This window comes from Mus caroli, unplaced genomic scaffold (assembly GCF_978045245.1).
Source record: "Mus caroli unplaced genomic scaffold, Mus_caroli_1 scaffold_3, whole genome shotgun sequence".
Lineage (NCBI taxonomy): Eukaryota > Metazoa > Chordata > Mammalia > Rodentia > Muridae > Mus > Mus caroli.
The window spans coordinates 83088213-83111492 of record NW_028227258.1 but is presented as its reverse complement, the minus strand read 5'-3'; the positions used below and the strand labels follow the sequence as shown (position 1 = coordinate 83111492).

Here is a 23280-nt window from a genome sequence, read left to right as displayed (position 1 = left end):
CCTTTAATGTTTTATTACACTGCTTAGCTGGGTTTGCTTTCTTCAAATTCTGCTTCTCTCTGAACTTTCTGGTTCCTGTATATATGTGTATTAATTTGTTATCCTTGATGTACATCAGAGAACAGAATAGCATTCATCCAGGTACACTCTTAACAATGGACTAAATGTAATCTGTGGTTTCATTAGTACACATGCATGTGTGCACAGACACATACGCACATAGACACACACTGTCACACACAACACACACACACACGAGCAAAAGCACAAAAAATCATGAAACATCTTTAAGTATAAACCACTGACTTCTATAAAATGGGACTCACTCTGCTGGGGTGGTAGAAGGCACTCCGTTCCCTTCTGAGGCCACTGTCCAGCTTCTGCCCTTGTTTGCCTCTCTCAATGATTTAATATCCCTTCCTATCTTTCCTTCATGCTGTAGTCAGAACAAACCTTGAAGATATGCTAGAAAACCTATACAGTCATGGTATTCCCCTATCTTCTACTGGCTTCCTCTACTCTTAGAATACTTAATACTTAGCACACTCCTGAGAGTCTCATCTCACTGCTTTCTCCTGATCATTTCCTCATCTTTTCCTATCAGTCTCAGCAGTGGGTGCATAGAGAGTTAGCTTTCATAATTTCAACCACTTTACTCAGGGCCTCTCCCTGGTGTCCACATTCCCTGCTTCTGGATGAGTAAGCTCAATCTCCGTGCTCATTCTCCCACCACCTCAAGTCACAAGTTCCTGGGGGATGCTCCTGTGACTTCTAGACTATTGCCCGTCACAGAACGTCCATATCCTATATAGCAGCTGCTAATGTAACGGGCAATTCTCTTGCTGGATGTGTCTCCAGTGAACACATCTGCCATTAGCCTCATGCTTTCCTAGAAAACATCAGCCCTAGTGTGAAGACAAAAATTTGTATTTGGGAGAAGCTGACCATGGCGGCCTGACCCCACTGTTCTCTTCCCGAGAACTGTTGCTGCTCGCTCACCAGCAATCATACGTGGCGCCATTAAAATACAACGGAATGATTTTTACAGCACAAGAGCAGTGCAATTCTCTTCCTTTAAGAAATGAAGCAATACAGTTAAGCAATAAACTTGTATTCCCAGCAAGGACAACAGAGTTAAGAATGAAACTTCTAGAATTTACAATTTTTCAACTTCCTGACTTTCAGACGGCAACAGAGAGGTGGTCCAGTTAGAATTCTGAATTACTATAAAACGTTATTTTATCAAATTCAGACACTTGGTTTGATCAGTACCGAACATCTTCAGAGTCAGCCCTCAGAGCCCACAGACTAATGTGAAGCTGTAGAAGATAATGCAGTTCCAGGTTGGCTGGAAATCACTTTCATGCTTCCTCACCGGTGTGTACCAGACAAGAGATCTAGCCTCTGCACCCAACCATGGAATTGTAAGAATACAGAGAGGGCTGGCACAAAGAAACCCAGTGACATGGAACACGAGGCCAAAGCAAGATGTATAAAATCACAAGGCCAGGCCCACTGGGATCCATCACTAGCTTTTCATTTTAGTTGAAGGAATGGTTATGTGGAATTAAACCACTGATGTATACCATTGTTAACACTAAAGTTCAGGTTATTCTTTTATGTAATTAATTTAAATAGGACTCAAAATTTCTACATTGTAAATAATATCACCTTTTAAAACAATATTTCTTTTAAAAATACTAAAAGGATGCAGTAACTCACAATTCATTGTTAATTATGTTAATTGTGTATGTAAAAATTAATAGTATTCTAATCTTAATTTTGTTATATATGCACATTCATATAGCTAAACACTGTGAGGTGACTTCACTGAAGAAGACAGTGCATAACTTGAGAAAATATGATTCTGCAGTGTCCCTAACCAGTCAACCAACCAACCAACCAACCACCAACCAATCATCAAATTCCTGAGTTTCCTATCTCACCATCACTACTGTCTTAGGCTCAGACACTGAAGTTTCTACGACAGTTTGCTGTCTCATATAATACATACTTATAGTCTCCCTAAATTGAAAGTCTGAATTCTAAAACTTCATATAATCTAAAAATTCCTAAGCATTTTGTATATAGAAACGATTTGCTCCCAAGTTAAACAATGTTTACTTTTCAGAGTATCTAGAACTTGCAACAAAATCCCAATAGCCTACAATACTAACCTTTGTTGCCCTTATTGTTGTAAGTGTACAATGGTCAGTTGCTGATATTGCTGGCTACTTCTGCCCTTTAGCCTTCATTTCTATTAGCGTTTTGCCACAAAGGGGAAGGGAAAGTACACTTACTAAAAATATAACACAAGTATCTGTGAATCTAAATTTATCAATGTTTACCTATACCTCAACTTTTATATTTCTATTAATTCACCTCTCAAGGACTTCCATAAATATTTATGCCATGGCTTTTTACACTCCAGACCAGTAGTTCTCAAATTTCCTAATGCTGCGACCCTTTGATACAGTTCCTCATGTGTGGTGATACCCCCCCACACACACACCATAAAATTATTTCATTACTACTTTATGACTGTAATTTTGCAGCTATTATGAATCATAATGTAAATATGATATACAGGATTATCTGATATGTGACACCCCCCAACAAAGTGGGTCATGACCCACAGGCTAGGAACTGCTATAGACATTCAAGGTAGAGAGATTAATCTAACAGTAAAGGAGCCCACTCTCATAAGGCTGACATTCCAGGAAAGAGAATAAATATAAAAATATGATCAACAAAAACCAAAACCAAAGTAATATGTTTGGCAGAGAATTCAAGAATTCAAGTGTAATAGAAAGACCTTGGAACTGACCCCCACCCACCCACCCCTCACCCCCACCCCAGGACAGTACCACCAGCTGCAATCTCAGAGTAAGGAGTCAGGAATATACTGGCAATATGCTGATTTCTAGGCAAAGCAAACAGCAGGTGAGCCCTGAGGTGTCACCTATTCTGTGAAGCAGACAAAGGCCAAGGAGAGGAGAGCAGAGTGAATAGCAGTGTAACAGGCACTCACCAGCTGCTTTAGCTAGAAAGTTCTGCACCACATCTAGCCCACACAGCAGCTCTAAGTAGGATGCAAGCCTAGAACGCTGCTCTCCCTGGGCCCTTCTCCTTTACTCTGGGTCAGTTTGCTTCTTTACTCGTACAGGCGTACTTTTGCAGACTCTGGGGGAGTCTGTCTACTTAACCTATCTCATCCCCCTTCAAAACCGAAGGCACCGAGGTCCTAAAGTCTCCTTAGACTGCAGGATCAGCAAAGCTTCCCAGGACAGGCCCTGCCATTCATGAGGACACTTAGCTATTGTGATGAGGCTACACCCTAGACAACCAATTGTTCTCAAGTGAAGTCAGGGGAATCAGAACTGAGATAATGATCAGCCAGACCACAGTTGACCAGGACTACCATGCATACCTCTTGCTCCCTACCTCAGTTCTCTTCATAAATCTAGAACTCATGTCAACTCCTAAAGACAAACTTAGATTAACTAGACCCCCTTTTCCAATGCACTGATTGAAATGGTTTCTGCTTTTCCCCATGACTTATCTCTGTCACTGACAACCACTGACATAGATGGCCTCCGCTCATCTGTTGGAACTGCTGGGCCAGTTGGAACTTCTGCTCTGAAGCTATGGTAACAAGAAATCACATAAAAATATAATAATATTAATTAATAATGATGATGATGATCAAGATGACGGTATGAGGAAGACAGTATTTTGATACCATAAGGGATAGATTCTTTGAGGTAGAAAGACTGTTAAGAGCCAGAGGATCAGGAAGTTTGCTGTGAGAATGTGTCTCCTGCTAATGTCAGAAGTGATACCCATAGTCTCACCAATATGACTGCCTAAGCATGAGTGTAATGAGTATGACACAAACAGACATGCAAATGTGGACAGGAGAAAGCCCACAAAGCCTCATCTCTACTTAAAGAACGATAGCAACTAAGGAGTGCTGAGAGTGGGAGAAACAGTCTTCCCCAGGGAAGAGCACACCAGCTGGTTGTCCAACGCCAAAGGCTCAGCCCTGAAATGTACAGGCAAGTAACAGTTACGGACTGAGTAGGATATATCTAGGTGTGTGTGTGTGTATGCCTATGTGTGTGTGTACATACACATACACACACATATATATATACACACATGCATATATGCATGCACAACAATCCATTAATAAAAAGGAGGCTATGAATTTGAAAGAGAGCGAGGAGAGTGTATGGGAGGGTCAGAAGGAGGAAGGAAGGAAAAGGGGGAAATGATGTTATTACATTATAATCTCAAAAGTGAAAGAGAAAAGATTCAAGAATTAAGTAATGTTAACAGAAGATAAGAATCTCAACCTGTTCTTCCTTTTGAGCTAAAGCATTGATTCAAAGTTGCATGTGTGTGAATACACACTGTCAGTTTAAAAAAAAATTAAAAAGCCACAGAAATATAAAACAAGAGTTCACTTACATTTTTAAGTAAAGTTAAACACCTAAACCTGCTCTTACGATCTTCTAAACGAGCTGGGGAATGCACGCTGCCCCCAATACAGAAACATAGTTGGAGTTTGTAAAGTACAAATGGGGTTGGACAGTCCCATTCACATCGCTATGCCTTTACCAATGAACCTCACTCTTCAGTGCTTTCAAGGGTACCAACAGGACCAGCAAGCTTCCTGAGACAGGATCCTTCGTATCTCATTGTAGGGTAGTGTCAAAAGAAACCGATCCACACCAAATACAAAGAGCACCAAGGAAATCAGCTCTCTATGCCCAACCACACAAAGTCTGCTCTAGTGTTTCTACTAACTGTGGGAAACTGGAGAGCAAAAGGGAGAAGCCACAGGGAGGCCAAGCAGCCTCCAGGGAACGTATGAGTTAATTAAGGAGGGACATGCTTAATCACAAGGTGAACAATAACTATTACCATGGAAGGAGGGAGAAGGCAATAGAGTATCCGACTTACAGAAGCTTATATGTTTCAGGAAAAACAGTTCAAATCTGTGAGGAATTCTGAAATGAGCAGACTCACACACCCAGCCACAGTTAAGCAATGTAAGAAGAGATGAGTTACTGTTGGAACAGGCACCTCCAAATTCTCCCATACACTATCCTGTATAACGAAACTGACAAGAAGCAACCTCTCATGACCACATGCCTCCTCTCTGGGTGACTGGTCACCAGGGCCATAAAGTTGTTTTACTTATGATGTTCAATTTTCTCAATTCCTGAAGGATTCTCTGAGGCCATGAGCAAGAGGGAGCTTATGAAAGTTTCTTCCTCCAGGAAGGTGCTGCAGTGGGCGAGTGGGGAGCACAGGCAATAGGTGGGGTCAGTGGAGCACTGTGCTACTGGGCTAGAAAGGCACAGGTGCCATTCTGGGTTGGCTGATGTTGGGACAAGCTCAGGAGGAACAACTGATTCTCTGAGGAAACTGAAAGGAGACTCCAAACCAGGGCAGCGGTGTGTGTGTTGGGGCGGGGGGTGGGGTGGATTTTAGAGCATTCAGGTTGCTTTGATGATACAAAAATTTCAACCGGAAGTTGGTCACTAAGATATGGACAGTTCCATCACAGCACGTGAAGGTTTGGCATCAGTGCTTCTGTGTGGTTTCTCAGTGTTTCACTGTATATAAATCTGGGGAGGGGTTGGAGAATGAAGTCATGGCTCAGGAATCTGGCAAGCCCCTGAATTCCACTGTAAAGAAGCTGCATCTGAGTCACTTAACATCAGGCTTCAGATACATTCTTAAACGGTTACATAACAACACGAATTTTTTAGAACAAGAAAGGATTTCTTTATATAAAAAAAAAAAAGTGCTGGCTGCAGTGCTTCCTCTCTGTTCTCCATACTGTGAGACTGTTATGCCAGAGCCTTCCCATACTAAAATTTCAATACATACAAATGTATTGAAAAGGCAAATGTCTTTGCCTTTTATCTTAATGAAAACTCACTCTTTAGACTGATGCCCATCATTAATCAGACTCCCCAAGTAATGTCTGTCTTTCAAGCTAAATAACTCATTTATTTTTCTATGACAGTTATTTATATTTGCAATGTATGGTAAAAAATGATAAGTTAAAATATCAGAGAATTTCCATATCATCAAATAGCTGTTAAAAATCTTAGACCATTCTAAACTCCCGGGTCTTCCCACCACGCAGACAGCACATCTGAATGAACAGCAGAAGTTTTCACTTGAACCCTAACAATCTGATACAGAGCAGGCGCAACCTTTAAATTTGTGAAAATGAATAAAGAACATTTTACTTAAAATTAAGTCTTTTTTTTTTTACACATTTATTTGAATTATTTCCTAAAACTGGGTGTCATAAAATTAGCGGGAAAAATTCTGTTTATAGTAAACCAAGAACATCCTCTTAGGTTCTCATCCTATGAGAACAAGTGTCACATACAACACACACAAATATGCATAAGCCAGGAGAGCTTCCTCTCAGTACAGGAGTGGGATGAGAAAAATCAGACAGAAGATCGCATCCTAACGTCACACAAACACTGTGTTTAGAACAAGAAAGCAAACACTCATGGCCTGTCTTATACCTTCTGCATTAAATTATTTTCCCCATACAAAAGGGCTGTTTTTTTCCTTTTTAAAGGAAAATGCAATATGCACAATTAAGAAGTATACAACTCCCACATCCTGGTCTTTGAATTTTTTTCTTCTTCTTCAAAGAAAACAGCACTTATGAGCTCCATAATAACTATCTTAAATCCCCGAAATCATATCATGATAGCAAAGCTCTGTACAGCATAACACATAATGGCACAAGAGGCACATTTAAATATGACCCTGTATACCACGCTTCTGTAATCTATATTAAGTTGAGAATAAATAAAAACGTTCTACTTAGATCATTTATCTAAGGAAGGTAAACCAGAAAGATCGGCCTTAGGAAGAAATAGAATACATACCATGATATAGTCTCTTTCGCTAGAAAAGGCAAGAAGAAGGGACTTAAATTAAGACCTGGTGTATAAAAGCTGAAAGCATAGAATTTGTATCCACATAATGAACTGATGTCTCCTCTAAAGACGTCAGATTGCTGCTCAGCTAAACCATCTAAAAATACCTCCTTGCAAACACACACGGCATGACTACAAAGACAGGTCTTACTAAGCAGCTCTACTTGTACAAAATCACTTAATAAGTGAGGAAAATGGTGAAGTACTTAGGTAAAAATTAACACGATTTTTTTTTTGTCACATCAACTGTGATTCTTTTATGAGCTATTTTGCAACCAATTCCAATTTGCAGAAAGCAGTTAATGAAGGATCTTAAAACTGGAGTTGATCTAAGATGGCCAACAGACAGTCATAATCTATACTCAAAAGTAAGTCTGCCAGGCATGATGGCCCAGGGCTGGAATTCTGGCACTTGGGAGGATGAAACAGAAAGACTACTACAGTTTAATGTCAGCTTGTTTCACACAGAAAGTTCAAGGCCAGCCAAGGCTAAATAGTGAGACCCTGTCTCAAAACAAAGATAAAAATAAAAGATAAAACCAAAACCAAATTTCTGAATCAATGTTCACATGGAAAAACAAGAAGAAGGTAACACGTACAGCTGGAGAAGCAAGAGGAAGTCATGGATGACATCCATCCATGTTAGTACATGTGTGTAACTAACAGCACTTCACAGACCGTGAAAAACAGTTCTAATTATGCAAACAATCCCTGACTATCACACAGTTACCAAGAAGAAGCGGGGCTGCTGCCTACATAGGAAGGACTGTAGAGGACTACAGAACCAGTAAGCCAGCCCCAAGTAAACGCTGTCCTTTATAACAGTTGCCTTGGTCATGGTGTCTCTTCACAGCAATGGAAGCCCTGAGACAATATTTTTTAGGGATCATCATTCATGAGGCACTCAGTAGCGTGATGACCATAATAATTTTCAAAACACTTGTAAGGTAGCAAGTATTGTCATCGTCTCCATTTTGTAGAGAAAACAAAATTCAAGAGGCTTGCTTAAACACTGTAATTCTAGTCAATATCAGAACTTGCCCAACCACTGTTTAACTAGTCAATACTAGGACAAAGAATCCAAACAAGTTTTTGAGGTTCCATACTACCCAGGGGAAGTAGTGTTGAACTCAGGGTCTTGTCTATGTTAGGCAAGTGTTCTATTAATTACCTGCATTCCCATCCCTCTGTGTGTGTGTGTGTGTGTGTGTGTGTGTGTGTGTGTGTTTGCATGCGTGCATGCCCACATGCATACATACACACACACACACACACATGCACACATACATATAAATACTATGCATGTATACATACATACATAGTTTCAGAGAGTTCAACCCACGGTCACTTGGCTCCACTGCTGCTGGGTCTGTGCGCAGTGAGGCAGAACACCATGGCAGGACACTGTGGAGCAAAGCTACATGGCAGCCTGGAAGCTGGAGGAAGTGTCTGAGGATACAGCTCTCAAGGGTCTGCTCCCAGTGACCCAATTCCTCTAATCCAGCCCTACCTCCTAACTGTCCACTCAGCCAGGGATTTGTTCATCAAGGGATTGTTCATCCAGTGGTAGAGTAAGAGCTCCAACGCCAACCACCTAACAAGTGCTACCAGCTGGAGACAAAGACTTCCAAGAATGAGCCGTCTGGAAAATACTTCACTTCCAATCATAACAGAAGGCAACATCCTTTTTATGGCAGCTCAGATGACACTTAAAGTAGGGAACAATAGTGAGAACAGATGTACGTACAAAGGCAGTACTTGATACAGCCCTTGAAAGAGGTGTTCTAATGCTGCCTAATACAAAGCCCTACCTACCCATCAACAATGGACATCTTTCAGGGAATCAAGGCTGAGCCCAGGGCCAAGCCAGGGCAAGAACAACTATCTTCGATGAATTTTGGGTCACTCTGCTACATCTAGGTGAAGGCATACTCAGCCAGGGATTTGTTCATCAAGGGACTGATGTCCATCATCATTCAGGGAGGTGGTGTTGTTGTTTTGTTTTGTTTTTAAAGGTGTCCAGAAAACAAGTGCTATGTTTAATGGGGGCTAAAGAAATGTTAAATGGTAACCAGGGTGGACATAATTATTCATTTAATTATATTTCACATGGCTAGGTATATTTCACTATGCCAGACAGGCTCAGAAAACTTTCTGCTAGATAACTAAAAGTAAACCCTTTTGAATGACTTACTTAACTGGAAGCAAATTAAGAGACCAACTGCAACTCCCAAACTGTAAGCAAGAGCAGAATTCTCTGAATGCAAGTCTAAGAAGTAGGGTAATACGGAAGACCCTGGAGAAACACACGTGTGGGCAAGCTCAGATAATTCCAAAGACTTTCTAAAGAGCTGAAAAATTCTTCAGAATAACGCATCACACTGAAGAGAAGGTAATAGCTACCACAGCACACATATGAAATTGATTTGAAACCAATACTAAAGAGAATCAGTCCTGGAGTAGAGGCAAAACAACCAAGCTTATACAGTCTCTGTTATGAATAATAATCCAGAGATACACACAGCACAGGTACATTTTTTTTTCAGGGGTTGAATTCTGGGTCCTGTACATCCTATAACAAAAACACTACCACTGAGCTGCAACCATTATTTCTGAGAATTCTTTGAATTATTTCATTATTATGTAGCACCATAGAAACTACTGCACAGTATTTAAACCAATGTAAGAGGAAACTATGTTCAACCCTATTTCATCCTGAGCTTCTGTTACTTGCTGTGTTTGGCTGCTCTGTTTTGTGAGGCAGTGTCTTCCACTGTTACTCTATCTGCCAGAGGGCCGTATTCTGCACGCCCACCCTGGGACCCTGGCTGCTGCTCCCCTAGCTGTTGTTCCCCAACTGTCCCAACACAAAATAATCAGGAAAATATAACCAAGTCAAATAAACGCTGGCACTGAGTTTTCTTTGACAAGCTGAATCTGTGCCAAGGAAACTGGAAAGGCCACTGGATACCTGAGTCTACAACCACCTGTATATCATCACTGTTATTACACGAGAACGTCATTAAACTAATCCTGCAGTTATATTAATGGCTAGTGTTACATTTAATTGATTCTAAAATAGTTTTATTTTCATATCTCTGAAATTATGATCCGTCTCATAAGTAATGAAAAGAAAGGACTGCTAGGTCACAAACGGAGGAAGAAATGGTATCTTAGGTAACAGCCACCCCCAGAAAAAGTCAATCTCATTAAAATACATATTGTCAAAGAGTGAAGGACAATAATGCTAACAAGTGTTTGATCCTTTCACCTGCTCACATATAGTTAGAAATGACAAATAGCTTAGTATGTCCAGGTCAAGAGAGATGGCTTGAGTCTGTCAGGCACCCTGAAAAACAACAGCACTCATGAACCTTATAACAGCAGTGGTACCTGGGATACAACAGCCTTCTTTACTAAAATCCTGCCACTTTGTATATTCTGCAGCTTATTTCTTCTGCCTCCCCGAATCCACTATGTCATAGTTTCCCTTCACATCTCTCCCATGGGCTGCCCTCCCTCATTTCTGCTAACTCTCCAGACTCTCTTCCTGTGGACTACTCAATTATACACACCATCCATCCCTATGTCCTGCTATGTGCTTCCTGCCACGTGATACCCAGCACTCAGGGATAACCTACTGCATCAGATGTGAAAATTTGAAGCTATTTTTAACTTTTTTTTTCCTAGAAGTCTGAGGTGACCCTTCAATACTAAAAGTGAGTTGTTTCATTATTAAATATTCTTTTCTCACAAAGCAAATAATACCAAATTCAAACTTCTCATGATGGTAATAAAATGTAATTTCTCTCCATTTTTTTATTATCTTAGTGTTGTTGAGCAAGACAAAAGATGTTCTTGCATGAAAATATATTGCTTTAACCTACATGGAAATTTTATTCTCAGCGGATTTTCTTATTTGAGGATTACCCACACATTTAAAGTGCACAGCTGGCTTTTTATTTCATAAACACAAGGTTTCACTATGCAGCCCAGGCTGCCTCTGGGCTTACGGTCCTCCATACTAACTAGCCTTCCAAAGTGCTGGGACTACTGAAGTGTACAAGCACACCTAACTTACATATCTTCCCCCCAACCTCAGCCCCACTCCCATCCCTGACCCCAGGACCAGGCTGACCAGCCTTGAACTCACAGAGATCCACCTGCCTCTGCCTCCCAAGTGCTGAGATTAAAGGTGGGCCTGGCTCCATGCCAACTTTTAAAATGTCATTCAGCTAACAATCCACTTTTAATGAGGAAGAGCTATGATCTAACCCACGCTCTCCTATTGGGGAGAAACTTAAAGAATATTTAAATTAAGCACATTCCTTTTTCTAGAGCAAACCCCACTTCACTAACTATCATCACTGTCCACTTTCATGGATTATTATCCACTAGAGAGCTGCTTTAGCTTCTACTTATATTAGATCATTGCTTCTTTCAAAGTAGGGGAGGAAATAAGAATAATGCAAGGGAAAGGAATCTGGGAATGTGCCCAACAGCACAATGAGATATCTGTCTGGTAAAAGGCACATGGTTGGGGGTTAGTGGTCACCACTCCTATATTTCCTTTAGCTGGGACATTTATAGCTTCACTTTTCTTTCTTCTGATAATGTATTGTTCATTTTCTATACCTTTAAAATTTTCCCAGGCTTCAAGAAAACTACAAAAGTATAAACACACAAAGAGTTACTAAAATCATGCTTATTCTTTCCTATAGTAAGGGCAGCCCTTTTGAGACAGGGTCTCGCCATATAACTGGCAGGCCTGGAATTCACAGACTTCTCATACCTCTGCTTCCCCAGTGCTAGGATTCTGGCAAGTCTTAACTAAGTTTCTTTCCGTTTAAGTCATATAAATAATGATATATAATACTCTGGCTAATTTTCAAAATGTTAAAGACCAAAGGTACAGTACAAGCTTTAAATATACTTAATATGTTTAACTATTATGTAAATGTATTAAATTACTTGCCCTTAAATACATCTTTTACATATATTGTTGGGAAAAGGGTCTAGTACAAAAATCAGTATTAAATTTTATAGTATAGTACACTATAAAGACAATAAGAGTATTTACATATTAGTATCTTCTTATTAAGATTTATAATAATAATTTAATATATAATCCATCTATAGGGCTGGTGGTGGTATACACCTTTAATCCCAGTATTTGGGAAGCAGAGGCAGGTGGATCTCTGTTGAGTTTGAGGCCAGCCTTGTCTATTCTTGTTCCAGGACACCAAGGGCTACACTGTCTCCAAAACCAAAAACAAGACAAAGAAATTTTTGTTTTCATGCTGTGTATATTTATGTGGGTTATGTCTGCTGCCCAATGTGTGTAGGTATCCAGGGAGGTCAGAGAAGGTGTGTTGGATCCCCTAGAGTTAAACTTACAGGACGCCACAGGAAATTCCAAGTTGCCTGGGGTGGATTCTGGGAACCAGACTCAGGTCTTCTGGAAGAGCAGCAAGTGCTCTTAACTGCTGAGCTGCCTATCCAACCCCTCTACTATACCCATGGTTTTGTCTAGAAAGTAAAACTGGGATTCTTTTGTCTATCCTTGGTTTTTAACTGTTTCCCATCGTTTCTTCAAAACATACATATTAAAATTCCTTTTCTTCCTTTTTATGTGTGTGTATGCATGTCTACATCAGGTAAATATGCAAATGTTTGAGTGTTGGGTGGGTAAGGTTGGTATCAGGTAACAGGAGTCTCCCTCAGCTGCTCTCTCCCTTACTCTCTGAGGCAGGGAACACAGAAAGAGCACTTACATGTATGTCAAATATTGCGATCACAGATTAAGAATGTCTTGTGTGTTTTTCTTTCTGGAAAAAAGGTAACCAAAACACAACTCCACAGCCTCTGCCTTTAAACAATCATGTTACATTGCCTGCCTTTATTGTGAAAAGTATGGCGCTGTGTTTGACACTTTAATAAAACTCAGTGAAACGTTGGCCTACTGAAAATAATCCATAGTACGGTGCCCACTGTAATCTGTAATTTTAAGACCTCATAAAAAGCAGTTAGCAAATAAAGAACATTATCCCAAGAATTAGTACGTTTCCCACCCCCTACAAATTACATCTACTCAAAATAAGCAGTTACTTCTACTCAAAATAATCAAAGCAAAACTTTAGCTTTTACTAAATATCACAATTAGAATTGATATTTTGGGTTACATATATTTACAAAGAGACATATATCCCTGTTATAAATAAAATATAAACATGCATATGGACATATATAGTAGGGGTATGCTTCATTCTACCATCAAATCAAGTCAATAAAAACAATAATGTATCTATGTAGCTTTCTCTACAATATCATCTTAATAATAAAAATTTCACCCCCTCACTTTTTCAATTAATAAAATATAAGACTGACATATGCCCCACATTTTTTTTCAGTTTTTCTAATAAACAGGAGAATCTGGTGCATTGATATAAAATAAAGTCCATCTGAAGCACATCAAGAAAGAAGAGAGGCACCCAACACACACTGTGGGATCAAGTAAGAGTCTGCCAATTATCTACCTCATCTCTCTCTCTCTCTCTCTCTCTCTCTCTCTCTCTCTCTCTCTCTCTCTCTCTCTCTCTCCTTCTCTCACACGCACGAGAGCACACACACACACACATGCACACGCAAACAACATAATATGGCATGACTATGTGTAAGGGCTACAGTTTGAGGATCCTTTTAATACACAGAAATGGCAGAGTGTGAAACAACCCAGCACTGTGTGGCACAGATGTTTCACTGCGAACAAGAAAGCCTTTGGGCAAAGGCTGGGAGCTCACAGGGATGCCCTACCTGGTGGAGAAAGCCACTTTTGGGAGTGCTCTGTTATATCACACACTTATGTGTATTAGAGTGGCAAATGTGAATTTATACTAACCTCAATTTGCATTAACTTCATATTCTGAAGACCAGGCAATATTCTTTTTAACCTATTCTATACAACACTCAAGCTACTATTAAGCGTTGGTATTGTAGTACTGGAAATATAAATAATCACAAGCATGTGCCATGTTTCTAAAAATAAAGACCATTTCTTAATGAAGAAATAAGCCAGGCATTGTGTCTCTGCTACCAACACACAGGAGGCAGAGACAGGGGGATCTCTTTGAGTTCAAGGCCAGTCTGACATACAAAGTGAGTTCCAGGGAAGCCAGGGCTATATCAAGAGATCTTGCCTCAAAAAAAACAAATACTACACAAACAAAAAGATAAGACAGAGCAAATATCTTAGAACTAGGAACCTAATAGAACCCTGAATATATTTACAAAAGCTCACTTAAGTCACACATATATAAAATTGTGTGTATACATACATACTTATTACATGGTTATATCTATATCCTATATAACTTATTTTAATTTTAAAATCCAGCCGGGCGTGGTGGCGCACGCCTTTAGTCCCAGCACTCGGGAGGCAGAGGCAGGTGGATTTCTGAGTTCGAGGCCAGCCTGGTCTACAAAGTGAGTGCCAGGACAGCCAGGGCTATACAGAGAAACCCTGTCTCGAAAAAACAAAACAAAACAAAACAAAAAAAAAATCCTTTTTAAGTTCATAATCAAAGCAAAATTCTGAAATCTGCAGATAATGACTACTACTGGTATGAACAGGAAAGCTGTAAAAAACACACAGATTATCACAGACACAACAGCAGTAAGTTGTTCATTTTTCTTGAGCCAAGTTGGAGATCAAACATGGCATCATCCATGCTAAGCACATGTTATACCACTGAACTATGCCCACAAGAGGAGTTCTTAACAGTTTATCTGAATAAGATAACATGTTATACCACTGAACTATGCCCACAAGAGGAGTTCTTAACAGTTTATCTGAATAAGATATTTGAGACTGCAATCTAAAACAACATGGAAGACTGTATTTAAAAAAAAAAGTATACCAACATAAATAAATAAATAATGAATCACTAAGACTGAACTTCAAGATGATTTCACTTGATGCAAATTATTTACCAGTAATTCAAAGACCTAAGATAAGACACCGAAATTATTATCAGTGGTCCTGTAATAGTTAAACAGTTAAATCATGGGGGAAAAAAAACCTACTTGAGCTTCTAATAATATGATTCAAGTCATCTCTCTTTCACTAATCAATTGATTTTATTCTCAGGTATCTTCAAATGGATTATTACTGAACAATCTTTAAAAGCAATGCTACGAAGCACGCTGCTTCCTTTGGCGAATAATGAAGCTTTCACTGACGTGTGCACTACAATAAAAAAAAAGACTTTTTTCAGAACTGCACACATGTAAGCAGCACATGCAATGCCTTGGCAAGTTTCTAAATATATTTCTTCCCTTCTAACAGGGCTAAAAAGATCTAATTTGTTGCCAGGGTTTCTTGGCCCAAATCCAAGGCAAAATGACCTTGTCCTTGAACAATACAATAGGATCTCGATTCCTCTGGGCCTCTCTCTGAGCAAGCACGGAGAAAAATCTTCCCAAGAGATAAGTCTTTTTCATCTCAAGAAATAGATCTGTCATAATAGACAAAATAGGGATCAGATAAGAGGAGGAGGAATTTTAACCTCTGAGAATGAGTGCTAACTCACTGTCTATAGTTAGTGCTAGAGCTGTGTTTCACTGTTAAGGACAATGTATCAAACAAATGATGTTAAAGAGACACACTAAGCAATGCAAACAGACAGGGTCAAAGTGCTGCTGTGAGGAGCTGGTGGGTTTTTTTTATCAATTAAGTTTTCTTAAACATGGTCTAGTTAACATACATCATACTCATGCTAGGTCTTTGGATTATATTCTTCCAGCTCTCAGCTACAAGCACATGAACCTAGCACCCCTCTCTTAACATAGGCCATGCCAACAGTGGTGAGTCTGCTGTCTTTGGATCCTCACTCTGTGCAGTCCCTTGCTTTGAGTCCTACATGTTATTCTGCCAGCCTTGAAAAGCCCTCCTTACTCTGTATTCTTAACAGCTGACAAACAGTTTTAAATTCCAGCCATACTCATAACACATGGTATACAAGGGGGAAGAACTCGTTCAAGGTGGGATTCCCCATGTCTCCACAAAGGCCAAGCCCATTTCCAAGAATTATCAAGATTAAAGGTTACCTATTGTGTGCTCCTGAATCCCTACTGCTGAGATAGAGTGGCAACAAAATTGGAGATGGAACAAGTCAGGCCAAGCGAAGTGCAGTGAGTGCAAGCTGAGAAACTAGAAAGGAAAAGGAGCTGACTGTAAAATCAGACCAGCTTGTCTGAAATTTAAAAAGCAGAGAGGAAAAGCATCCATACCGGGGCTGGGGGAATCTTTTTAAAGGGTTTTAGGAATTTAGACAATACAAGCTAAGTGATCGTAATCCAAACACTTGGGAGGCTATGGACAGAGGATGTCCACACCACCACCAACAAAGGAAGAGGAAGAGGAAGCAGAAGAGAAGTCTAACTATGAGATGCAGTTCAGGTGGTAAAGTGCTGACTTTGCATGCATAAAGCCCCAGGGTCCCTCTCCAGGAGGGACATGCCTACAAGTCCAGCACACAGGAGGATCAGAAGTTCGAAGTTATCTTCTGCCTGCCTGAGATATAGGAGACCCTGATTCAAAGTAAGAGGGGAAAGGGAAAGAGGAAGGGAAGAGAAAGGAAGTGGGGCGGGGGGGGGGGCTGGGACGGGGCTGGGGAAGTGGTTAAATTTATCTAAGTCACAGCTAGCATAGATGGAGGGGGGTTGGCCAAGTGGTAAAGCTGGGTCTGTGGCAAATGTAGGACTCGATCCGCCACTAACAAGAGGTAGGGACAGCAAAGGCTTTATGCTTTCACGGGAGCCAAGTGACTGTGGTAAGCAATCAGAAGTGATAGAGGAGTGGCTAAGGACACTAAGATATGAAGTTTATGTCTAAAGAGTTAGGCAGCAAGCGAGGAGCAGTGGCTCCCACCTCCTGCCTCGCTACTCAGGGACCTGAGACAGAAGGATCACTTAGTGTTAGTTGAGCCACACAGGAAAGTCCATGACACCTCTAAAACAAAAAAAAAAATATTTGATTCTCTGTTTTTCCACCCGTGGCTCAAACCAATGGTGGATCAATAATAGTATGAAAGAGCTGAAGGCTGGGGCTAAGGACAAGGACACAGAAGGTGAGGAGGAAGAAACTGGGCTGAATGACACCCTTTCCAGGCCATCCTGCTCCAGCTTCAGATAATTCATTTAAAAATACGGACATGGAAAGCTTGAGTGTGCCAAGTAACATGCATGCAGTTGTACTACATACATCTCAGCATGGTATCACTACTGTTACAGTAACAGTGATCGTGATGTCATGCATGCCAAGAATAAAAGGCCAGTGCTTTTTTAACTTTTGTGGTTCATTCATTAACACTGCTGCCAAGATTACATAGTTTACACAGGTGTGTAAATTCCAGATTTGGCCACATGGGTGAGGTGTTTTACACCTAAGTTTAATGCAAGATATCCCAGCCTGGGCCACAACAATGGTCAGTGCACATTACCAAGTACTGTGTGCCCTCTCCTTTTATCTTCAGTTTCCTCACTTCTAAAGGCAAGCCTGCATTTTCCTTTAGAGATTTGCTGTAGGAATTCAGTAAGATACTGTAAAAGGTGGTACGTGATTGGCAACAAATGCTCAGTACTGACAGCTGCCTCAGCCATTCTTTCCACACAGAGCAGGCATTCCCTTCTGTACTAGCGTTTAATTCAACTTGGAGTACGATTTAAAGGAAGGACAAAACACAGCACAAATCAATATCTTCTATACATTTAAAAAAAAATGAAAACAAGTTATCAGTTTGATGGTAGCGAGTACATTATGTTAAAGTGGCCAATCTGAAGGATTTACAAAGTTTCAGAGTTGTCTCAAACTATAGAATTTTTTTTAAGCTGATGAATTGAGTAAAGCAGACATTTTGTTCGGTTGGTTTTGAGACAGGGCTCACTATATAGTGCACTTGAACTTGCCAGCCTCCTGGCTCAGCCTTCCAACTCTAGCCCACCCAACACTTTCCCAATTTCCAGAAGCTGTGAAAGTTTCCCCAAACAACACAGTGCTACAATTTTTACAACTAGTATCCACCATGGTTGGTTGGTTGATTGGCTGGTCTTGGAAATGCAGTTTTATAACACATCTCTGAAATGTGAACTATTTTCAAGATCTCACAAGGAATCTGTATTTATAAAATGGCAACATTCCTCCAACAGCCAACTAAACAGCACTAAATAAAAGTAAAGCAACCCCGGGCTGATGGATTTCTTTAACTATCTTCTTGTTATCAATGGGCCCCACAGAGAGGGGCTAGGATGAGGAGATACACAAAATTCAAATGGTTTAAAAGCTCAAAAGGTTAAATAAGATTTCGCTAAGCCCAAAAGCCAATTCACTGAGAATGTTAAGAGTGTTTACTATACATCGACTTTGTGCCAAGCAACAGAGATGTCCACCAAGTGAGGCAGGAAATAAAGAATAAAACCTGTATGATGTGGAAGACCCTTACAAAGCACAGTAACTGAGTCCCTCAAACAAGGTTTTCATTGTCTCGGTACCATCCTTCCTTCTACAGTCCCATGGCGGGTGGGGTTGGGGGCAGGGGCATTAAAAAGCTCCAGACTGTACAGAGAAGCAAAACCTAAAATATTTTTGAATTTGGTGGAAGTGACTCAACTGAAGTCAGCTGTGACATTTTTATGATACAGCATTATAGGAGGAAAAAAAAAAAGGCTTATCCACTGCAGTCATCACCATGGGCTGATCCACCACTGCCTGAGGACCAGAGCTGTTTTCTGGCGGCCAAGTGACACATGTCAGTCAGAGTGAACTGGACGACGGCCAGCAGCCAGACCGCAGAATCCCAAGCTGCCCGTGCCCTGCACTCTGGGCTCTGGGTGCAAACCCTAACACTTCATTTGTCTGGTGAGAATGTGAAGTAGTTATTGGGAAATAAACTCAAGTCTGGCACAAAGCACAGCCTCCTGGACGATGGACAGCGCTTAGTGCTCTCCATTCCAACAGCTCTAGCATCTCACAAAATCCACGTGTCGCTTCCCTGACCCATCAATGGTTTTAATAATTCTCATTGTTAAACGTGTATTAGGAATTTAAATGCTGCCCCTTCCCACTTGGGGAACGGTTACATGAGAAAGGTGCACGGTGAGCCTCTGAGCCTCTGAGCTAAATCTCTGCAGCTGCCTCGCTCGAGTGCAGATTAAGAGGCACTCTACTCTTTCCTTGGAAGCTCTAACTCCATGGAGCTGGGCACCAAAGACCTGCACTAAAATCAGACTCCAGTGCGAGTTCTGCTTGACAACCTTTCTTCTGGAAAATGAGGTATATGGTGGCTCTTTTCTAGATTAGGTCTGAAGAGATTTCATCAAGAAAACACACCTAGAACCCGACCAGGATAGGGCTGGACAAGGCACGGAACTGGAATTTGCCAGCCTGTAGCTCCAACTGAAGACACAGAGGCTCATTCACCTCCTCAGGGTCACTGCATCTAAGGAACTTCCCTACACCCAACGGAAGAGCTCATCACTTACTGATGACAAAACTGAAACCAAATATTCCAATCCATGGCATCCTACTTACTCATTTCCAAGGCTTTGGTGGTTTATACGTGTTTTCAAAGTTCAACACTACTTGCATCAATTCTTACAATACATTACAACTAACTCCTATATCATAATGTACAGGTCTAGGATATGTAGGGAGACAATTCTAAAATGCTTATACACTCACCTAAATCTGAGCACGTTATAAGGAGAATAACATATATGTATGTATGTACATACACATACATATACATATATGTGTTCCCATACATCCATATGCACACATACGTATGTCAATATCATGAACTGGCAAAACGGCAAAAAACTTGTAACATGGTGACACAAAAGTCGCACTACAGGAGTGCACATATTCCTGGAACAGGAGGCTCTGACCTGGAGTTAGACACAGAAATATGTTTCTCACAAATAGCAGTTGTTGCCTGTGGGATTTCAGCAAGACAATCGCACAGCTGACTCATGGGACCAATTACAAAGGAGCAGTAATCTTTCCTGTGGCATTAAAACAATATAGTGTGCTTTCACCACCAATTAACAAATGTTAAGAAGTCAGAAGTGTACCACCAATGGTTTTATTGCCAAATCAATAGCCAGAGCCCCCACCCTCCCACACACCTCCACGTGCATTCCTTGCCAGATTCCCATGGGCCAGAACCTCTTATAATGTTTCACTAAATTCAACCAAAACAGGTTTCTCAAACTGCTTGGGCATTTACTGAAAACTATATTATTTTCTAATAACAAAAAAAAAAAATAATAATCAGCTGTCTAGTATATCTCAATGTTAGTGGTCCTGTTTAAATGAACTGTTGGTCTTGCTTAAGATTTACAGAAATCACAGAAAATCGGAAGAACGAGTGAGCTGTAGCTCACCCTCCCTCCTTCCTTCCCTCCCTCCTCTGAGCAGAGCATCTCTCTCTACCCTCTAAAACACTGCTTCCCCTGGAGAAGAGCAACACTCCATGGAAAAGAACTCCCTGCCTGCTCCCCACATCGCCTGCCCCCCAGCCGGGCAGCCCACGATGCCGGCAGCGCCTGGATACTTACAGACTGCTTCTCCTGCTGGCCCAGAACTCCATGGTTAGCAGGCGCGGCCAGTGGTTTCATAATGAAGAAACATATGCTGAACTGAATTTACACATCATGTACCAACCTCTCACGACGGCAAGTCACCCTCTACAGCATGAAATTAAAAGAAAAAGAGGGGAGGAAAAAAAAAAGAGGGAGGAGGGAAAACCAGGCTGCAGCTTAAAGTGTCACTACTGGTGAGCCTAAAAACCCTTCACACTTGTAGACAGAAACGGAATCTGAACGACAGGGCTCGGCTCCATTTTTATCACACTGAAACTCTAACCCTCGGAGGCTCTGACAAGGCAGAGGGAACCTCACCCAGCCTTCAGGCTTCTGATAGAACGAGATCATTTCTGAGGCTGAAGAACAAGAGGCAAAAGAAAAGGGGGGAAAAAAAAGCTAAAATGGCTGACTGCACACAGACTCCCCTCCAAAAGGCTTAATACAGAATTATATTAGCCAGGGTGGTGAAAAGCTAGTCTCTAGCATTCAGCCAAGCATTGTTAACACTCTTGTTTCATTTGCAATCACACATACAGACCCCTCCAACCAAGGAAAAAAAAGAGAGGAAGAGGAAGAAAAAAAAAAAATCAGGGCAGAGCGTGTGAATCAGGACCTCCTCCCTAGCTGCTAATGATGCTGACAGTGGTGACCAGTGATCTCTGTCCCACTCCACTAACCAAGTTTACACAATTAATCTCAGCAGTATGACACTGATGGACATTTAATTTAATGATGTCTGTCCCTCACACTCAACACAAGCATGCCTGCTAGCCGGAGTCACTGACAGAAACACGGAACATGCACACACACACACACACACACACACACACACACACACACAATCTCAAGAATCATGAGTCTGAATGCAATACACCAATATAATTACATTATTGTGCTTACTTTGGAGGACCATGGCTGCAGGCAGTTGGCATAGCAACGCACAAGGAAAGCCATTTCCTGGGTAGAGAAAGCTTCCTTTTCTAAATAAAAAAAAATCCCTCTTAGGAAACAAACGGCATTGCTGCTTCCCGCAGAAAGCAAGACACTGTAGTCTGTCTCTTAACCTGCAAGCCTCACACTCGCTGTGGTTCTAGTGATGTAAGTGGGTTTCTCTCTCTCCCTCCCTCTCCCCATATACGCTGAAATATTCAGCTCAAACGGTACACACGTTCCTTAAGGCTCGCCCCCTCCTCTATCTACTTAACCATTTCACTCATTAAGGTAGCAATGGACAATTCAGATAAAGTAACAAGCTCTTGCCTGTATTATATCAGCGGCTGTAGGTTAAGCAAGTCTCAGAGGGATGGAATCCATTGATTGCTGACTCCAAATAATATCACTGAAGACAGGGTGGGAAAACGGAGCAAGGACTTACTTGAACAGCTTTGAACTAAAATATGAATTTTTTTTTAACCAAGGTGGGGAGAAAGGAATCAATGTGACCTCTGCCCCACCCTCAAGTATTATTGTGCCATAGTAAATAAGACTGTCTTAAAATTTATAAAATGCAGGCTTAGCAATCTTTGTTAAATTTAGAAGATGAAATCACACACACACACACACACACACGCACAGATGCACATATGGTCCTGTCAATAATTTTATAATAAACCACCTGGGTTGGTTTTTTTTTTTTTAAACAAACCAAACTTCTAGAGGTGGAACTGAAATTAATGAAGAAATGTTATTCTCCCACGGTCTTAATTTCACCTACGCACACAGGTTTACCTGGGAGGAGGCTGCATTACAGCTGACGAGGAATAAAGACACTTCCATCAGCTCTCACAACCAGCTATACTTTTGAATGGAAGAGAGGACAGAAAGCAGTTATGGAAAACATATCATCTCTTATAGTGGCCTTTGGCACTGTCAGGGATTCCTACTGGGTCTCATGTCTATCTGAAGACCGCATCCATCCTCTTCTCTCTTCCCCTCCGTAACAAAAGGCAATTATTCTTTCCAATCATGATGGGAGATTCTTCTCCCTGCCTCCCACCCACTTCTTACACTTCTTACATTACTCATTACCTAATCGCCACAGATTTGAACATACTGCTCCCAACCAAAGATCTGCCCTGTCAACTTTTAAACGTCTGTGCCTCTCCTACCTCAAAGGCAAAATTAAACTAGATTCCTCCTTAGACACAATTTCCTATGTCTACAGACATTCTCTTCACACACTTCCAAACCTTGCAAGAATTCCTCATTTGAGACTTTCCCTGTTTTTCCATCCTGTGTGTTATGCAGATAAAAAGCCGCTTGGATCTGGTACAGGTTTATACATGTTTGAGGCATGTTCAACACCCGTTCCTCCTGATATCTATCGCACTGTTTCTAGTTTTTCTTCATCTAAGTTTCTCTTCATCTCTGCTGATATCATCCCCTTTCAGGAATTATTATTTGGCCTTTAACCCCGCCCCCCCCAAAAAGCCAACAGTCTGGATTCATTGTGTACACTACACATCCAACCCACTTGCCATATTCATTTCTAAGCTCTTTGAAATCAAAGCCACATCATTTCACACCTATCTTCCATCTTCTATGTTCCTCAAACAGAGTAAAATGTGCCATTTTACCAAACCAAAGAACAGGGGAAAACAAAAAAAATTCTATCATCCTGACTTCCAAGATTTACACACTCTGAGCTGGTGAG

General features: G+C 40.9%; 1 protein-coding gene across 7 annotated transcripts in view; it reads right to left on the bottom strand.

Annotated features, from left to right (window-relative positions):
• The window catches only part of Rapgef2 (Rap guanine nucleotide exchange factor 2), a 227014-nt gene that overhangs the window by 61486 nt on the left and 142248 nt on the right, over positions 1-23280 (bottom strand). The window contains exon 1 of one of the 7 annotated variants that reach the window (XM_029475003.2): positions 21528-22063. The exons of 5 other annotated variants lie outside the window; for them this stretch is intronic. In XM_029475003.2, the coding sequence (XP_029330863.2) occupies positions 21528-21581 (54 nt within the window). In that variant the 5' untranslated portion in view covers positions 21582-22063. Of the gene's footprint in view, positions 1-20600; positions 21335-21527; positions 22064-23280 lie in introns of those variants that run through there. One more of the 7 variants, XM_029475002.2, reaches the window with a different exon arrangement.